This window comes from Mustela lutreola, chromosome 5 (genome assembly GCF_030435805.1).
Source record: "Mustela lutreola isolate mMusLut2 chromosome 5, mMusLut2.pri, whole genome shotgun sequence".
Lineage (NCBI taxonomy): Eukaryota > Metazoa > Chordata > Mammalia > Carnivora > Mustelidae > Mustela > Mustela lutreola.
The window spans coordinates 102761309-102774185 of NC_081294.1; the positions used below are offsets into that span (position 1 = coordinate 102761309).

Genomic DNA, 12877 nt, shown 5'->3' on the forward strand with positions numbered 1-12877 from the left:
CAGTGATTTTCTAGAATAACATTTTGTTTCAAGGCCCTTGTTCTAGGTTGTTTAACACATTGCAAACAAAACCTGGAAGGTTTTAAATTTCTATTTTATAATCTTTACTCACAACAATCCATATTTAGTAATCTTCCAAACTCTGAAACCAGAGGTGGAGTTATTACAAAGTATAATACAAAGGTATTCAAAGGTTATCCCCAAAAAATAAAAACCAGAAAACAACAAAGTTATTAGAATGGGATATCTATATATTTCTTTTTTTTCTATTGCCCTCCTCTATATATTTCTTATAATCCTTCTCTATCATACCTTAAGTATAAATAGAATTGATTTAAAATTTTTTAATAAACCTGTAATTTTAGAGTCATTTCATATATACAGAAAAGTAGTATAGATCATATAGAGAGTTCTGATATACCCATTTTCCCACACTATTAATATCTTATGTTATTTTAGCCATATTGTCATAGTACTTTTGTCAAGCTAAGAAACTAAAATTAGCTCATAACTATTAACAAAACTCCTGACATTTTTTGGATTTTACCTGTTTTTCCATTAATGTCCTCTTTCTGTTCCAGGATTCAGTCCAGGGAACCACACGGCATTTAGTCGTCTTGTCTCCTAGTCTCCTCTAATCTGTAACAGTTTCTCAGTATTTCCTTGTTTTTCTTGACCTTCATGTCTTAAGGAATATTGGCCAGGTATCCTTCAGGGTGTCTTTCCATCTAGGCTTGGCTGATGTTTTTCTTATGTTTAGACCAGGGTTGTGGATTTTTAGAAAGAATACTAGAGGTGAAATCTCTTCATTACATCCTTTCAAGGTATAGGATGGCCACAAGCTATCACCAGGGGTAGTAACCTTTGTCACCTGATTAAGTGAGTGTTTGCTAGGCTTCTCCTCTGTGAAGTTACTACTTTTCCCTTTCCATACTTTATTCTTTGGAAGTGAGTCCATCAGCCCACTCTCAGAACTTCTAGGAGGTAGTAAAATATATGTAACATAGAATTTACCATTTTAACTATTTTTAAGTTACATGTCTATGGCATTAAGTTCATTCATATGGTGCAACCATCACCACTATCAATCTCCAGAACTTTTTCATTATCTCAAACTGAAATTCTGTACCCATTAAAAAAGAACAGTAGAGTTCTTACATGTAAATGGCTTAGCATAGTGTCTGGCATATAGTAGGTACACAATAACTGTGAGCTGTCTATAAGACCCTTTCAATGGAGACCCCTTTAAGAAACTTTTTTCCTCTCTTTTTAGGTACTGAAATCTAAAAGAGATTAGTAAAAAGAAAAATGATCAGTTAATGTTGCTTTTTATATAAAAAGTCCCTTTATAAAAATTCATTTGGGAAAGAAGCAATAATTATTGGCTAAAATGGGATTTTTAGGTTGCTTATATATTTCATTTATTCTTTTTGACAGATTTCATTACCATGTTTCATAAATAATTGATTATACTTCTATATTATGTGTATATAAGAGATGTTTTTGAATTTTTTCTAACATACAATATAGCTTGTTTCTAGAAGTTAGAAAACTATATATAACAATGTTTTCTGTTGGTTGTAGGGTAGAACTGTTACCATTAAACTGAAGAATGTAAATTTTGAAGTAAAAACTCGTGCATCTACAGTTTCATCTGTTGTTTCTACTGCAGAAGAAATATTTGCTATTGCTAAAGAATTGCTAAGAACAGAAATTGATGCTGATTTTCCACATCCTTTGAGATTAAGACTTATGGGTATGCCTTTTCTTGTTTTTCCTTAAATCTGCTAGATTTTCCCAAAGAAAGCAACTTAGGAAATAGTCTCTCTCTCTCTCCTTCATTTTTTTCTTAAACCTGTTTAGGAGTTTGTACCTATGCTGCCATTTTTCTTAGTTCTTAGAACCTGATGTAAGTGAAACCATGCTCATTAGTTTAATTCCTGTAAGAACCAATTACAGTTGATTTTTCCTTCCTACTTACTGAAATCCTTGGGGATAGGTATGTTTCAAAATTTAAAACCTTTCAGATTTTAGGAAACAAATACAGTACATATTGAGTACATTATGTAGTACTCCTTTGGTATCTGAGGCACCACCTCATGATAAACATATTAATATTTTTGTAGCAAAACAAGAAAATATTCACAATAGGTTAGAAAGACTCTAAATATAGTCTCACATCAATTCGGTCATTAATTACCATTTGTTGGTTACAATTTTTAGAGCTCTTTAGATTTCAGAATTGCAGATAAGGAATTGTGACAATATAAAACTGTATCTGTAGCCACTGCGTGGTGAACAAACAAATTAACAAGACAAGTTTCTAAAGTGAATTGCGTGAGAGGATGCTCATGGATAAGCACTCCAGATGCCACCTTTACTGCTAAGAGTGGATCATTAGCTGTACTTTCATATATGAAACATAGTATACACTTGAAATTGATGGAATAAAGTATGTTGATTGAAAGCTAAAGAGCCTATGTTTATAACAACATAATTCGTAATTGCCAAAATTGGAAACAACCAAAATGCCCTTCAGTAGTAGATGATTGGAAACTGGGACAGACAATAGAATATTATTTAGTGCATAAAAGAAATGAGCTATCCAGCCATGAAAAGACATGGACGAACCTTAAATGCATTTTATTAAGTGAAAGAAGCCAATGTGAAAAGGTTAAATACGGTGTGATTTGAACTATATGACATCCTGGAAAAGACCAAACTGTGGAGACAGTGAAAAGATCAGTGGATGTCAAGGGTAGGTGGTAGGGAAGGGATGAATAGAATTAGCACAAAGGATTTTTAGAACAGTAAAAACTATTCTGTATGATTCTATAATAATGGATACATATCATTAAACATGTCAAAATCCATAGGATGTACAACACCAAGAATAAACCCTAATGTAATCTATGGACTTTGAGTGTTAATGTTATATCAAGATAGGTTCATCACTTGTAACAACCATATCACTCTGCTGCAGGATATTGATTGGAGGAGGCTGTGCATGGTGTGGGCAGAGGATATGTAGGAACTCTGACCTTTCTGCTCACTTTCGATGTGAATCTAAAAAGTGCTCTAAAACACAAGGCTATTGGGAAAAAAGAGCTAGAGTCTGTGAAGTTGACTCCAATCCGTTAGTTGGTATTTAGTGGTATCTTCTGTCAAATATTAGTTATATAATTATTATCTAACCATGCCAACTCCAACAGATACTATTTATGATATCCAGTTTTATAAAGGAAGGTAAACTTCATGCGAAGTACCCATTTTGAAAAAGTATACTTTAATTCAGAAAATATGCCATATTGCTTATTATTTTTCTTTAAACATCATTTTGTATATATGTCACAACAATATTATGCAAAATACTGTTATGCATTATGAGTGAATTGGCTTTGTTAAGAAAGTAATTGTCGTTGGTTTAATTTAGGTGTACGGTTGTCCAGTTTTCCCAGTGAAGAAGATAAGAAGCACCAACAAAGGACCATTATTGGCTTCTTACAGGCTGGAAACCCAACTCTGTCAGCCACTGGGTATATGGTAGAGAAAACTGACAAAGATCAGTTTCTGAAACCTCTAGAAATGTCTCATAAGAAGAGTTTCTTTGATAAAAAGCGATTAGAAAGGAAATGGAGCCATCAAGATACATTTAAATGTGAAGCTGTGGGTAAACCAAGTTTACAGACATCACATTCAGTTCAAGTTTTAAAGAAGAAGATGAATGAGAATTTAGAAACGTCGGAGAATTCAAATAACTCTCAGATATTTACCTGCCCAATTTGCTTTAGGGAGCAAAGAAGCATCAGTCTGGAAGCCTTTAATAAACATATAGATGCATGTCTTGATGGACATTTGATCAGTGAAAACTCCAATGTGTTCTCATGTTCACATGCTTTCTCTACAGAAGTTAACAAGAAAGAAAATGTACATCCTTCATTCTCACTCCATGGGAAGCAGGATTATGAAACCCCTCAGAAGGATTCAGAAATCAATTCAGTAAATTGTGTGGAGCTAGTAGAGACTGAAGATAACCCACGTAAAGCAAAAAGTATAGATGGCTTAAGTGATAAGCACAGCAAAGAGGAATGTGCTAGTCTTTCAAACAAATCATTTAATATTGACGCACGGTGTCACAATTCTTCCTCTACTGTTTCATTGGAAGAGATTGGGTCATTAAGTCAGCAAGAATCCTCCCAGTCTTATTTACATGAAGCGATAACAGACCAACCTCTAGTTTGTCCTGTTTGTAACCTAGAGCAAAAGACTTCAGATCTTACCCTGTTCAATGTGCATGTGGATGTATGTTTAAATAAAGGCATTATCCAGGAACTGAGAAAGGAAAAAGTTAATGTAGCTAACCAACCCAGAGAAAGCACCCAAAGTACTGGTGAGTTTGCAGTCATTTTAAAGAACTCGATTTTCTAGGAACATTTTATTAAAATTAAGATTGTTATTAAATCTAAAATGCATACAATTAAAGGGATAGACTGTGTATGCCGCCATTTAGGGATATGTCAGTTACCTTGGCATGGGTTAGAATTAACTGAAGCCATTAGATTTTAAATTTTGGCAAAACTGTTCTGGGCTTGATTTAGCAGGGAACGAACTCAGGCGTTTACGGGAGCTGAGTAATCTAATCAAAGGCAAAATTCCCTTGGAATGAATAACTCAGAGGAATAAAAGGTACAGCTTAGGAAATATAGTCAATGGTATGGAAATAGTGCTCTGTGGTGACAGACGGTAGCTCCATTTGTGGTGAGCACAGCATAACATATAAACTTGTTCAATTACTATGTTGTGCACCTGAAACTAATATAACATTGTGTGTCAACTATACTTCCATTTAAAAAAAAAAGAAAGAAATTCCTTCAGAGAAATTTTGCTGAAGCACAGGAGTAAATTAACTATAATCACCCAGCCAGAAAGCCTCTTTAAGTTGTTTTTTGGTAGTCTGACTCTAGCCCAACTGCAAAAATAAAATTAAGTATAATGCCATAAAATAAGTAAATTATAAAGAAATTATGCAATAAAGTTAGTTTTTGGTGTGTCTAAATATGAACTATGTAGTACTAACAAAGTTTTTTATTATCTCCAATCAGCTTTAACTTTTTAGATTTTTAGACAGCTTTTTAATTTCATGTTGTTCATTATAGCATTTTTTGACTTTTCTTTCACTAAAGATAACTCAGGCAGAGTGCAGAAGACTGCAACAAAACCAAAAAGGTATGGCTAATTTGAGTTTTAACAGAGCTGGCTATAAAATTGTTATATTTTGAGGTTTAATTTTTAGGAGATGTAAAATTTGCTCTTATAGATCAAGTAAAATTTTTTAAAAAATCAAAGATTCGCAAAACATTTTTCAAATATCTTCCTGCATTTTGACTGTGTATTCTTTTCTCTTCCAGGCCAGGATTGATGACAAAATACTCAGCATCAAAGAAAACAAAACCAAACAATCCCAGACACACTCTTGATGTATTTTTTAAATGAACATTGAACATTTTGTCATTGAATATTTTATTCTTAATAAGAAACTTTTTATTTTATAATCAATGGATCTCTTCTTCTTTATTAAGTTTACAGATTCATGTAGTGAAAGGCAAGTGCAATAAATCCTCCCCAAATGACATTTCTTTTATATGAATTTGGAATATGTGCTAATTAACTTTTTTAAACATCTTTTGGATAACCATGAGAATTTCACTTCTATTATACATCAATCAGAAATCAGCCCTGTTAGAGCTAATTTTAAAATGAGAAATTAGGATGGAATCAAAAAATGATTTTTTCCTTATCATGTTTTATAGTGAATATAAAAGCATATTTATAAGGGCTTTCAGAAGTCCACACAAACCTAGTTTAGCATAAGAATTTTTCAGCACTGGGGCACCTGGGTGGCTTAGTCAGTTAAGGTTAAGCACCTGACTCATGATTTTGGCTCAGGTTATGATCTCAGGGTTCTGAGATTGAGCCTTGTGTGGGGCTCCACACTCAGTGGGGAGTCTGCTTGAGAATTTTCTCACTCTCCCTCCACCCCTCCTCCTGCCCATGCTATCTCTCTCTAAAATAAGTAGAATAAATCTTTAAAAAAAAAAAAAAAAGAACTTTTCAGCAGTTAACCACTTTGTTGGTACTGGACTACTCTATTTGTTTTAGTAACGGCTACAATTTTGTATCTTCATATTTTAAATTGTAGTGTCTTCAGATACCTCATGAGCATTCCTATTATAATTTATTGGGGAGAGTGGTAGGGGAGGTTTCAGATGTTTTCATGGAGGATGCTGCAAAGCAAAGGCAGATGGAGGAGGTTCCCAACACCAGAGTTCAGCTGGCGACAGATCAGGGAGGAGACTTGGTGGAGTGCACCTCAACCCCCGATGGCCTGGCCCTGGTAAGCTCCTACCATACCCACTGAGCCAGGGACCCCTTAGACCATATGGTACTCGCAGAGCAGGAGCAGAAGGCTGATGAATTCATCTAAGCAAATACCACTTACAAACTGATGGTCATAGCTGAGCAAATCCAACACTTAAAAGAACCAGCCAGGGGCGCCTGGGTGGCTCAGTGGGTTAAGCCTCTGCCTTCGGCTTAGGTCATGATCTCAGGGTCCTGGAATCGAGCCCCACATCAGGCTCTCTGCTTGGCGGGGGTCTGCTTCCCCCTCTCTCTCTGCCTTCTCTGCCTACTTGTGATCTCTCTTTCTCTCTGTCAAATAAATAAATAAAATATTTTTAAAAATAAAATAAAATAACCAGCCAGAAAGGTATGGAAGATACTCACAAAGACGCTGACTTGCATCATGTAGCTTGTAATATAGTAAAAAAAAACAAAAAAACAAACAAACAAAAAAAAACCACTAAAACCTGGCAACATTTACTACCTTTATAAATAGGAAAGTGGTCAGCAGTATTTTTCTATTATTTCTCCAAAGGAATGGGGGACAGGCTGTCCACATGACTTCCTTGGTGCCTACAAGCTACAGCATGACTTGTCCTAAGGATAGAGAGAAGCATGATGCTAAAATCAGCATAATGTACAAGTTGCTAAGCCAGCCAGCGGCCCTGCCTCCAAGCACTGAACCCGCCTTCCAGGGACTAATTCACTGAAAGTAGACTCTGATAAATAGCTCTCCTGGCAAAGACCTGTCTCCTCCTTGTTGCCTTCATTCTCTGAAGGGAGATGTCATAAGAATTGAGGTATTTTGGGTGAATCATGAACTTCTTGAAAAGAAGCCCTGTGTGGGGTACCTGGGTAGCTCAGTCAGTTAAGCAGTTAAGGGTCTGCCTTTGGCCCAGGTTATGATCCTGGGGTCCTGGGATCAAGCCCCAAGTGGTAGTCAGTCTCCTTGCTCAGCTGGGAGTCTTCTCCTTCTGCCCCTCCTCCTAGTCATGCACTCTCGAGAGCTCTCTCTCTCACCTCTCTTTCTCTCTCTCAAATAAATAAAATCTTTTAAAAAATTATAAGAAGTTCTATGAAGAATATTAGCTTGGCAGAGCAAGGATGAAGGTTTCATTACCTTCAGAAAAATATCGCAGTATTATTTTGTGTTAAAATAATTGTTTAAAATAGGATTATCCATTTGATTTTTTTTTTTTTTTGCTTAGAATTCCTTTATCTTATGCATAAGCACATGGTTCACTTTAAAAAAATATTTAGTCTAAGATTCAAGGTAATTAAGTTTTTTTGTAGGACTTTAAAATGGTGGTATTTCATTCTTTGAGAGTTATGTTTATGCTTTACAAAGATCTATTAAAAAGGATAAATTGCATACTCACTTTATTTTTATTATAACCCTTTAGAGAAAAGTGTTCAGTACAAAAGATTAATGTGTATTAAAACATCTCATTTATCTTAACTATATTTCTATCACATTTTTATTAATATTTGTGAGAGAAGACAGCTTAACACTTATTAGCTTAAGTAGTTAGTCCAAATACTTTTGTGCTATTCATATAATTTTTTTCAAAAAACAATTATTTAATGGAAACATGAAAATGGAATCATTTTCCATTACTTCTTTAAGGAACTAAATTTTTTGTTTCTTATATTTTTGTTTTCTCTTTTCCTACTTTTCATATTTTATAACTCTGTCAAATTTATGAAGACATAATATTTTAGAAATAGGTTAAATTGGGATCTCACATAGCCTTTGACTAAAGTGGTAACTTGACTTGAAATAACTAGACTGTTTAAAATTAGGTTTAATATTTATTAGCATGCCAATCTCAGGCCTTATTATCATATACTATGGCGAATTCAGAGTGGTAGAGCTGTGGGTCTTGATTGTGTGATTTATGTAACTAAATTCTGTATAAATTAAGTTCAGTAAAGTGCTGATTTAATGTATTGTAAAGTTAATTGTATTATATTTAGTTGTTCCTATCTTGCCTTGGATTTATTTTTATTGTGTTTTCAAATTTAGAGTAAATATGAAATTATTTTCATGTAGATGATTCATTTAATTTAATGTTATCATTTAGTAATATTTAATAATAATTTAAAATAAAATTGCAAGTGTTTAATTGCTCTTTTAGCCAATAAAAATGGTTTTCTTATTTTTCTACTCTTTTCCCACCTCTGATTCTTTCTCTTTTATTCTCTTTGCCCAGAATTCTCTCCACATTCTTTTCTATCTATTTTAGCTAATATACCTAACTCATCTACTTTTTGTTATAATTTTGCTTTGCAGTATTTTTAGGAAATAAAGCAAAACTTCGAAGAACAAACACCTTTGATCTTATCTACTTAGAGGGTCAAAATACAGGGAACCACCTGGGAGAATATATTTGTGACACATGTAACTGGCCAAAAACTCAATCCAGAATATGTAATCCTGAAGATATAAATGACTCCTATGTATTAAAAAAGAAAAAGACAAATAGCTAGTAGAAATCGCACAAATGACTTTAAATGTCACTTTACATAAGAAGAAATCCAAATGGCCAGGAAACATGAACACAATCTCAACCCTTGTAGTAATAGGGAAATGAAAAATAAAACCACAAAGAGGTATCATTACATCCCTACCAGATTCTCAAAAATAAAAAGATCCCATGTTATTAAATTTTGGTAATTATGTGGAGCAGGGTAAACTCTACTTTGAAGACAATCACTTTGGAAAACAATTTGCTTTTCTTCAATAAATTTGAAGATGTGTACATTTAACAACCCAGCAATTGCACTCCTAAATAAACTCCATTTGCTCTCCAGATTTACTCTTGACCCTTCACCCTGCTTTCTGTCCATGCAGTAAGTGGCTGTGGCAATGAGGGAACCACTACAGATTTCAGGGAGAAAAGAAAATGAAGTTGGATATTTATTCCTACATGTACCATATTATATGATCATGTAGAGTTGGTTAGGTCCCTTGACCCAAGGTCACAAGTGTTTTATACTGTGTTCTCTCCTCTCTCTTCAGATTTTTTTTTTTTAAGCTTTTTTTTTTTTTTACGTTATATCTGCACCCAGTGTTGGGCTCCAACGCATGACCCTGAGATCAAGAGTCGCATACTCTTCCAACTGAGCCAGCCAGGTGCCCCCTCTCTTCAGGTTCTGATAATCTTTTCCTTCCCTCACCCTTTCAGCCTAGAGGTGTCAACAAAGCCTTGCTTTTATTAGTTTTGGGGTGCTGCACCATATTTTGTGTTTCCCCACACCTTTGTAAATGGTCCTTTTCAAAAACTCATCTCAAAATATAGTTTTTTTTCCTTCTACAGCCCTGATACAATGTCTTGGGAAAACTACTGAACACATTCCTTAGGAAGTAGGTATAAGAATGTTCCTAGTAGCACTGTAATAGCAAAAATGGAAAATAAATATTAATTTAATTCTACCACTGTATATTCATGTATATTCAAGCAATGGAATTCTACACAGTGGTAAAAATGGAGGAAATAGCTAATCAGAAAGTAGAGGAATATCTATTAGGTGGCTCTGTAGGTTAAGCATTTGATTTGGGCTCAGGTCATGATCTGAGGGTCCTGGGATTAAGCCCTACATGGGGCTTCCTGCTCAGCAGGGAGTCTGGTTGTCCTGCTTCCTCTGCCCCTCCCCCCATTCATGCACGCTCTTACACTCTCTCTCTCAAATCAATAAAATCTTAGAAGAAAGTAGATATATTTCACAAGCAATCTGGAGTAAAGTAAGTCACAGATGGCAAGTCATAGCATGCCACCAGCACAAATACATTTATATAAAGTTCAAAACAGTTAAAACTATTGTTCTAAGGATTTATCCATATGAAATAAGATTATTATGAAAAGCAAGTATGTTTTTGTCCTGAGAGAATAATGATTTCCTCTGTGGGGAGGTAGAGAAATGTGATTTGGGAATGGTACATAGAGCTGCTGGGATGCTGAAAGTGCTCTATTTCTTGGGTGGTTCACTGCATAAAGGTTTACCATAAAACTATTCTTTAAACTGCACATATGTAACTGAAATCCTAATAAAAAGCCAGTTCACAAAATTCCTGAAAATTTAACAATCTACTCTTGCAAGCCAATACAAGCTAGCACCCATATATCATGTTACATGAAAAACACAGGCTTGGCATTCAAGGCCAATCAAGTCACACTGCATAGCCTAGAGTTTCCTGAATAGACCAAGCTATTGCTTCCTTCTGGTATGGTGCTTGGTTGCTCCCTCTGTCCAGAATGTACTTCCTGGTCATACACTCTCTCTCCCACCATGCACAACTTTGCTCTCGCTCCCTCCATACTGAACTTAACCCCAGGGGCCACATTCAGGAGAGGGTCCCTGCCCTCTGGAGAAACTGGTCAGTCACTCCTTTGTGCTCCTATTTTTTCTCTATGAGGACAATGAGACATTCTTTGCTATGGCTTCACTGCAATCTTGTCCCACTAGATCTCTGAATTCTAGGTGTGAAGTATATGGTCTGGCACTTAGTGTCACAATTATTTAATGACCTATGAATGAATAAATCATATGTAACCAAAGAGTGGTATCTATCACTATCTTACTTTCTCTGGGAAGAAAAAGCAGTGGCGGATGTAGGGTGGCTGCACTCAAACTGCGCCCTAAGGGATGGGCCTTTCAGAAGGAAGGAATTGCTTTTTTTTTTTCCTTTTATTGGATAATGGCTTGCGTTATAAATATTTTATTACTATGGCCTTTTGGGGTGGCTTGGGAGTATTTGGAAGATGGCTCCAAAATGTACTATTGAACCTAAGGTTTAAAACGTGTTTTTTGAGGAAATATTCCATTTTGAATACTGTCCTTGGTTCCTAGTGCTGATTTTTTTAAAAGTAATATTCCATTTTGAAAAGTAGTGCTAAATTTGAACATACCTGGTGCTGATAAGATTTTAGTGAACCTTCACAGAGCAATGGTGTTTATTTCCCAGAGCAAAAACTGTCCTTTTGTTGTATAATTAAAGGATAATCACTTTTCCTTTGTAATACAAACCAAAACAGTTGGATTAACAGTTGTTCAAGGAAAACTGGAATGTTATTATAGTGAGTATTGGAAATGTAATTTCATTTATTAAGCAAACCATAATGACCTGTTCTTACAAATGTGAAGTAATTTATGAGTCTTTTCTTCTTTTTTGTTAATGAGTCTTATTTCTTCATTATTGCTCAGAGGCAAAAGAAAATTCAGAGGCAAATAGTGTTAACCCTTTACTTCTAACGCCAGTCTCTTAAGATTATTATGATTTCAAACTCAGAATACATTCATATACATAAAAATACATACGTGTGTGTATACATAGATATACATATATTTGTGTTTTCACACACAACCTATGCCAAACCCTTGTCTATAACTGAATTCTGTCTACACTTGTAGGACCTCTTGAAAATGTCCACTTCTTTTCTTTCCTTTTGTCAAGTCCTCAGCAGTTGCCTAATCTCATTCAACATATTTCTCAGCTTTCATTAGTTTATTTCTCTTCAAATTGTCTTGTACGTTTTTACAGGCAATGCTCTCCTAATATTCTTAGGCGCAGGCGTGGGCGCGCGTGTGTGTGTATGTGTGTGTATAAAGGGTGGGTCAGTTCTGGGGTCAAATCTAGCTCTGTTTTATAAGGACTTAATTTTTTTTTCACTCCTAGAACGCGCTAAACTTCCTATTTGACCTCTGAAACCATCCACAGGTGTGAGATGTGCCATGGTTTTACTTTGTTTTGTAACGCATCAAATCCACTGTGGGTGCGGTGGATTCAGGGCAGAGGTCCTGGTTGTCCTTCAGTATTCTACTTTTCTTTAATATGATGAGAATTTTAGCTACGCACATGGTTGCCCAGGATCCTATATTTAGTCAATTTTTTATTTCATGAACTACAAAGAAGAAGAAGAAGAAGAAGAAGAAGAAAAAAAACCTAAGATGGGCAGTCCAAAATGTTATGACTGGGTTTAAAATGGAATACCAAGGGGGAGCCTGGGTGTCCGTCTTTTAAGCGTCTCACTTTTGGTTTTGGCCTGAGGTCATGATCTCAGGGTGCTGCGATCGAGCCCCACTTGGGTCTCACGCTTATTGGGAAGCCTGCTTAAGATCGTCTCCCTCTTCCTCCACCCTTCGCGCACTCATGCTCTGTCCTCTCTTTCTGAAACAAACAAAATCTTAAACAAAACAAAACAAACAAACAAAAAAGGATACCAAGGTTTACACCTTCAGAGAAAAAAATTGAGAGTCTTACTTAATTCAAAAGAAAATTCTGGAAGCCCATTCAGAAATGATTTAATACTGAAGTTCTCATAGTGTGGTTCTAAATCCACCCTGGACATTTCTCAAAGTTGTAGAAAGAACTAAAGTGTGAGCTGGGCGTTCTCTCCGGAGCGCTTTCCTTCAGGTAACCTAATCCCAGGACGTGCGCAGGCCACACCCGCAGGTGGGCCATTCCACGCGGCGGAGC

General features: G+C 35.5%; 1 protein-coding gene across 5 annotated transcripts in view; it reads left to right on the forward strand.

Annotated features, from left to right (window-relative positions):
• POLK (DNA polymerase kappa) overlaps positions 1-5556 on the forward strand; it is a 67978-nt gene extending 62422 nt beyond the window's left edge. For all 5 annotated transcript variants that reach the window (XM_059175263.1, XM_059175264.1, XM_059175262.1 and 2 more), the window contains 4 exons: positions 1585-1756; positions 3434-4390; positions 5184-5226; positions 5409-5556. In XM_059175263.1, coding sequence (XP_059031246.1) covers positions 1585-1756; positions 3434-4390; positions 5184-5226; positions 5409-5493 — 1257 coding nt within the window. In that variant the 3' untranslated portion in view covers positions 5494-5556. The remainder of the gene's footprint in view (positions 1-1584; positions 1757-3433; positions 4391-5183; positions 5227-5408) is intronic.
• Positions 5557-12877: the final 7321 nt, after the last annotated feature.